Source organism: Salmo salar, unplaced genomic scaffold (genome assembly GCF_965601325.2).
Source record: "Salmo salar unplaced genomic scaffold, fSalSal1 ptg000257l, whole genome shotgun sequence".
NCBI lineage: Eukaryota > Metazoa > Chordata > Actinopteri > Salmoniformes > Salmonidae > Salmo > Salmo salar.
The window spans coordinates 1990001-1997500 of record NW_027675339.1 but is presented as its reverse complement, the minus strand read 5'-3'; the positions used below and the strand labels follow the sequence as shown (position 1 = coordinate 1997500).

At 41.2% G+C, this 7500-nt stretch overlaps 3 protein-coding genes across 3 annotated transcripts in view; 2 read left to right on the top strand and 1 right to left on the bottom strand.

Moving 5' to 3' along the window:
• Positions 1-1595, top strand: part of LOC145867281 (NLR family CARD domain-containing protein 3-like) — a 3362-nt gene extending 1767 nt beyond the window's left edge. The window contains exons 2-3 of the mRNA XM_082971350.1: positions 1-724; positions 957-1595. The exon at positions 1-724 is cut by the window's left edge and continues 1083 nt beyond it. Coding sequence (XP_082827476.1) covers positions 1-724; positions 957-1146 — 914 coding nt within the window. The 3' untranslated portion in view covers positions 1147-1595. The remainder of the gene's footprint in view (positions 725-956) is intronic.
• The window catches only part of LOC145867291 (uncharacterized), a 358109-nt gene that overhangs the window by 45299 nt on the left and 305310 nt on the right, over positions 1-7500 (bottom strand). The window lies entirely within an intron of this gene.
• Positions 5126-7500, top strand: part of LOC123732604 (uncharacterized) — a 10652-nt gene continuing 8277 nt past the window's right edge. The window contains exon 1 of the mRNA XM_082971296.1: positions 5126-5152. Coding sequence (XP_082827422.1) covers positions 5126-5152 — 27 coding nt within the window. The remainder of the gene's footprint in view (positions 5153-7500) is intronic.

Here is a 7500-nt window from a genome sequence, read left to right as displayed (position 1 = left end):
TCTATGAAAAAGACCTGAAAGAGGCTGGCATTGATGTCAATGAAGCCTCAGTGTACTCAGGATTGTGCACACAGCTCTTTAAAGAGGAATGTGGGCTGTACCAGAACAAGGTGTACTGCTTTGTTCATCTGAGCATTCAGGAGTTTCTGGCTGCTGTATATGTGTTCCTCTCATTCATCAACAACAATGAGAATCTAATGGATGAACCTCAATCAATGTTCAGATACGTTTTCTCGCTGTTCAGAGACAAGCCTGAAGTTACTGAAGTTACTGTCTACAAGAGTGCCCTGGATAAAGCCTTACAAAGTGAGACAGGAAACCTGGACCTGTTCCTCCGCTTCCTTCTGGGCCTCTCACTGGAATCCAATCAGAAGCACTTACGAGGTCTACTGACAAAGACAAGAAGCAGCTCACAGAGCCATGAAGAAACAGTCAAGTACATCAAGAAGAAGATCAGGGAGAATCCTTCTCCAGAGAGGAGCATCAATCTGTTCCACTGTCTGAATGAACTGAATGACCATTCTCTAGTGGAGGAGATCCAAAGCTACCTGAGATCAGGAAGTCTCTCAGAACCCAACCTGTCACCTGCACAGTGGTCAGCTCTGGCCTTTGTATTGCTGACTTCAGAAAAGGAGCTGGATGTGTTTGACCTGAAGAAATTCTCTAGATCAGAGGAAGGTCTTCTGAGGCTGCTGCCAGTGGTCAAAGCCTCCAGAGCTGCTCTGTGAGTAAATAAAATGACATATAAGAAGTATTCATCAGGAAGAAATATTATGTTTGGAGAAAAATATGTATTATAATATGTATATTGAAAAACATATTGAATAAATGCATTGATGGAAGATGAATCTATGTGTTGTTTGGGAATATGAACCAAATGCATCTACCCTTGTCCTTCTACACTACTGGTGTTAAATTACCAGTGTGTTTGTGAAGTCATGATGATCTCGTTGCAGGCTGTCAGGCTGTGGAGTCACAAAGAAAGGCTGTGCTTCTCTGGTCTCAGCTCTGAAGTCAAACCCCTCACACCTGAGAGAGCTGGACCTGAGTAACAATGACCTGAAGGATTCAGGAGTGAAGCTGCTCTCTGCTGGACTGGAGGATCCACACTGTAAACTGGAGACGCTGAGGTCAGTATTCCTGTAGTTGGTCAACAAGTGATAACTGTTCACCAGATCCACATGTGTTTACCAGGCACACATAGTCCACACCATATGTGTTTGGACAGTGAAGCTTACAGTTTTAAATGTGGTGCTATGATCCAGCATTTTGGATTTGAGATAGAATGTTTCATATTAGGTGACAGTACAGAATGTCACCTTTTATTTTAGGGTATTTTCATACATAGCTGTGTTACTGTTAAGAAAGGAAAGCACTTTATGTATTTAGTTCTCCCATTTGAAAAAGTTGTACATATTCGGACAAATTCACTTATATTGTATTAAAGTTTTCATAAGTTTAGTATTTAGTCCCATGATCCATGCCTGCAGTGATTACATCAATTGTGATTCTACAAACCTGTTGAATTCATTTGCAGTTTGTCTTGGTTGTGTTTTGGATGATGTTTTTCCTAATAGAAACTGAATGGTGAATAATGTCCTGTCATTTTGGAGTCACTTCACTTGTATTGTCAGTAAGAATAGAAGATGTTTCTGAACACTTCTACATTAATGTGGATGCTACCATGATTATGAATAATCATGAATGAATCGTTAATGATGATGAATGAGAAATTTACAGAGGCACAAAGATCAGACCCCCTCTGTTATTGGTGTTATTCTGTATACTTCTGGCCCTTCTTTGGACACTGTGTTAACTAACCTCTAGACGAGCTTCAATGCCATACAGCTCTCCTTCCGTGGCCTCCAACTGCTCTTAAATACAAGTAAAACTAAATGCATGCTCTTCAACCGATCGCTGCCTGCACCTGCCCGCCTGTCCAGCATCACTACTCTGGACGGTTCTGACTTAGAATATGTGGACAACTACAAATACCTAGGTGTCTGGTTAGACTGTAAACTCTCCTTCCAGACTTATATTAAACATCTCCAATCCAAAATTAAATCTAGAATTGGCTTCCTATTTCGCAACATAGCATCCTTCACTCATGCTGCAAACATACCCTTATAAAACTGACCATCCTACCGATCCTCGACTTCGGCGATGTCATTTACAAAATAGCCTCCAATACCCTACTCAATAAATTAGATGCAGTCTATCACAGTGCCATCCGTTTTGTCTCAATCAGAAAGATTTGTCATGACGTTGGCCTCTTTGGGTACAGGAAGGACAGTTGACCCCCTCCCCTTTGTACCATCCCCCAACCTACCTTCCCAACCACCCAGGCCCTGTGTGAAAGGGTTGTAAAAACTCTAAGAGGAGTCTCTGGCCACATGGCCCATAGAGAGACACAGGAAATTCTTCCAACTCACAGAATTGGGGAGCCAAGCGACATTTGTGTTCTGGAGAAGGTATGGAAGATTGGTGAAGAATCCAGCTACGAACTGGTCCGCTTGGTACAATTTTGTGATACTCAGAAGAGACAATATAGCCATATTACCATAAAACTGTTTATATAATAGCCTCAGCTTAACCTCTCTGGGCTAGGCGGGACGAATTCGTCCCACCTACGTAACAGCCACTGGCAGCCTGTGGCGCGATTTTCAAAACCTTAAAAATCCTATTACTTCAATTTCTCAAACATATGACTATTTTACAGCTATTTAAAGACAAGACTCTCGTTAATCTAACCACACTGTCCGATTTCAAAAAGGCTTTACAACGAAAGCAAAACATTAGATTATGTCAGCAGAGTACCAAGCCAGAAATAATCAGACACCCATTTTTCAAGCCAGCATATAATGTCACCAAAACCCAGAAGACAGCTAAATGCAGCACTCACCTTTGATGATCTTCATCAGATGACAACCCTAGGACATTATGTTATACAATACATGCATGTTTTGTTCAATCAAGTTCATATTTATATCAAAAACTAGCTTTTTACATTAGCATGTGACGTTCAGAACTAGCATACCCCCCGCAAACTTCCGGGGAATTCGCTAACATTTTACTAAATTACTCACGATAAACGTTCACAAAAAGCATAACAATTATTTTAAGAATTATAGATACAGACCTCCTCTATGCACTCGATATGTCCGATTTTAAAATAGCTTTTTGGTGAAAGCACATTTTGCAATATTCTAAGTACATAGCCCAGGCATCACGGGCTCGCTATTTAGACACCCGGCAAGTTTAGCACTCACCATAATCATATTTACTATTATAAAAGTTTGATTACCTTTTGTTGTCTTCGTCAGAATGCACACCCAGGACTGCTACTTCAATAACAAATGTTGGTTTGGTCCAAAATAATCCATCGTTATATCCGAATAGCGGCGTTTTGTTCGTGCGTTCCAGACACTATCCGAAATAGTAAAGAAGTGTCGCGCGCATGGCGCAATTCGTGACAATAAAATTCTAAATATTCCATTACCGTACTTCGAAGCATGTCAACCGCTGTTTAAAATAAATTTTTACGACATTTTTCTCGTAGAAAAGCGATAATATTCCGACAGGGAATCTCCTTTTCGGCAAACAGAGGAAAAAATCCCAAAGGCGGGGGCGGTCGGGTCACGCGCCTAAGCCCAGTGTCCCTTGATCGGCCACTTGAGAAAGGCGATAATGTGTTTCAGCCTGGGGCTGGAATGACGACATTCTGTTTTTTCCCGGGCTCTGAGCGCCTATGGACGACGTGGGAAGTGTCACGTTAGAGCAGAGATTCCTTAGTAAATGATAGAGATGGAAAAGAAGTTCAAGAAATGGTCAGACAGGCCACTTCCTGTAAAGGAATCTCTCAGGTTTTGACCTGCCATTTGAGTTCTGTTATACTCACAGACACCATTCAAACAGTTTTAGAAAATTTAGGGTGTTTTCTATCCATATGTAATAAGTATATGCATATTCTAGTTACTGGGTAGGAGTGGTAACCAGATTAAATCGGGTATGTTTTTTATCCAGCCGTGTCAATACTGCCCCCTATCCTAAACAGGTTAAGACTTGCATCATAATGGTTGTATAAAATGTATTAATAAGGATAAAGCTATTTGTAATACATTGAGATGCTATGTACTGATGTTAATGTGATAGAATTGGATTTCTGTACCAAGCTTCACTCAGCCATCGGCACGCCCCCCAAGGGACACAGACAAGACCAGGCGTCATTTCACAAGCCTGTTCAAGGGTCACTATAAAACCCACCCTGATTTACATTTCTTCAGACCAGGCCTCCACTCCATGGCCAATAGGTTTTACCATCCAATTCCTTTACTGAAAGTGAACCATACCATGTGGTTAACTTTTAGACTATTGATACCGACAGAATAAGAACAAGTCTTTGATATTAATTATTAGTCTGCAGCTAAGTAAATTATATCATCGAACGCGAAGACCAACGAAACATCCATTCTATAACAACATTAATGAATGTCGCTTTGAAAGATCCATTCTAACCGAGAGAGAGAGAGAGACAAAACTCTCCACAGAACGACGCTCGAACAAGGATCCCGACGACGACACATGAGCGTAAATATATATTGATTGCAATTGTTCCCGAATGAGTGAGCCTTCAATTGTCAATTGTTAATATTAATGAACTCTGTGTACATTCTCAGCTGACCGTTTATGACCCATTGTCTAACAGACCAGCCATGCCTGTTAGCCATTAGGGCACATTACTATACCAATCCTTTGTGACGATAATTACTGTTTGTATGTTTTCTGTTAATTACTTAGTGTAGTAAATAAATGATTTTAAGACAATTGATGTATGGATGATTTTAGTAAAGACTGGGTTCGTGCAGATACAACAATTTACGATGTTTGGAATGAGACTGGACTCGAGGTAAAATACACCATTTAAACCAGAAGATAATCGGCCTATACTATAATATTATAGTAGAGGAAAGTTATATTAGGAAAATTATAGCTTTGTAATCTGAATATTCTCCTTGGTGCCTCGATCTCCGAGTTAATTACAATTAAACGATTAATCAGTTTAATCGTGTGATAATAATTACAGGGAGTTAATTGATAAACATGTCTTCAGTTTAATGGTACCCCAATGACACGACAGATTTCTGGCTCCCAGGTGTCTTTTATACAGGTAACGAGCTGAGATTAGGAGCACACTCTTAAAGGGAGTGCTCCTAACCGCAACTTAAAAAAGACACCTGTCCACAGAAGCAATCAATCAATCAGATTCCAAACTCTCCACCATGGCCAAGACCAAAGAGCTCTCCAAGGATGTCAGGGACAAGATTGTAGACCTACACAAGGCTGGAATGGGCTACACGACCATCGCCAAGCAGCTTGGTGAGAAGGTGACAACATTTGGTGCGATTATTCGCAAATGGAAGAAACACAAAAGAACTTTCAATATCCCTCGGCCTGGGGCTCCATGCAAGATCTCACCTCGTGGAGTTGCAATGATCATGAGAACGGTGAGGAATCAGCCCAGAACTCCACGGGAGGATCTTGTCAATGATCTTAAGGCAGCTGGGACCACAGTCACCAAGAAAACAATTGGTAACACACTAGGACGGAAATCCTGCAGCGCCCGCAAGGTCCCCCTGCTCAAGAAAGCACATATACATGCCCGTCTGAAGTTTGCCAATGAACATCTGAATGATTCAGAGGACAACTGGTGAAAATGTTGTGGTCAGATGAGACCAAAATGGAGCTCTTTGACATCAACTCAACTCGCAGTGTTTGGAGGAGGAGGATTGCTGCCTATGACCCCAAGAACACCATCTCCACCGTCAAACATGGAGGTGGAAACATTATGCTTTGGGGGTGTTTTTCTGCTAAGGGGACAGGACAACTTCACTGCATCAAAGGGACAATAGACGGGGCCATGTAACGTCAAATCTTGGGTGAGAACCTCCTTCCCTCAGCCAGGGCATTGAAAATGGGTTGTGGATGGGTATTCCAGCATGACAATGACCCAAAACACACGGCCAAGGCAACAAAGGAGTGGCTCAAGAAGAAGCACATTAAGGTCCTGGAGTGGCCTAGCCAGTCTCCAGACCTTAATCCCATAGAAAATCTGTGGAGGGAGCTGAAGGTTCGAGTTGCCAAACGTCAGCCTCGAAACCTTAATGACTTGGAGAAGATCTGCAAAGAGGAGTGGGACAAAATCCCTCCCGAGATGTGTGCAAACCTGGTGGCCAACTACAAGAAAGGGTTTTGCCACCAAGTAATAAGTCATGTTTTGCAGAGGGGTCAAATACTCATTTCCCTCATTAAAATGCAAATAATTGTATAACATTTTTGACATGCGTTTTTCTTGATTTTTTTGCTGTTATTCTGTCTCTCACTGTTCAAATAAACCTACCATTAAAATTATAGACTGATCATTTCTTTGTCAGTGGGCAAACGTACAAAATCAGCAGGGGATCAAATACTTTTTTCCCCCACTGTACTACCCACCACTGCGACCTGTACGCTCTCGTTGTCTGGCCCTCGCTTCATACTCGTTGCTAAACCCACTGGCTCCAGGTCATCTACAAGACCCTGCTAGGTAAAGTCCCCCCTTATCTCCGCTCACTGGTTACCATAACAGCACCCAACGGTAGCACGCGCTCCAGCAGGTATATCTCCCTGGTCACCCCCAAAGCCAATTCCTCCTTCGGCCGCCTCTTCTTCCAGTTCTCTGCTGCCAATGACTGGAACGAACTACAAAAATCTCTAAAACTCAAAACACTTATCTCCCTCACTAGCTTTAAGCACCAGCTGTCAGAGCAGCTCACAGATTACTGCACCTGTACATAGCCCATCTATAATTTAGCCCAACTACCTCTTCCCCTACTGTATTTATTTATTTAGCTCCTTTGCACCCCATTATTTCTACTTTGCACTTTCTTCCACTGATATCTACCATTCCAGTGTTTTACTTGCTATATTGTATTTACTTTGCCACCATGGCCTTTTTTTGCCTTTACCTCCCTTATTTCACTTCATTTGCTCACATTGTATATAGACTTATTTTCTACTGTATTATTGACTGTATGTTTGTGTAATACTCTTGTTTGAACCAAGTATTGAGTTTATTTGTTATAATTAATTGGTTTTATATTTAAAAGATGATTGAATTGCTCCTAAACTGTAATGTTGTTAATGCATTATGCTTTTTGAAGAAATATTTATTTAATGTATAAGTGAATAGTTTGTTTTACTTTGAAGTTTCCGTTTTGAGCAATAAGGTCGCTTGTTAAGTTGTGGCCAATGGGAGTTGACCTGGTTAACGGGAGGGAAAAAGACGTTGATGAAAGGATGGACGTTTTACCTCAGGACGGTTGGTGAAGAAAAATTATAAAAGAAGACAACAGAACTACAACAAAACCCATAGCTACTAAGACATGAAGGGAAATACATATTTTATTTAATAAAAGAGTTGTTATAATTTTGTTAAAACTTAGTAAAGACTGAAGCTACCGT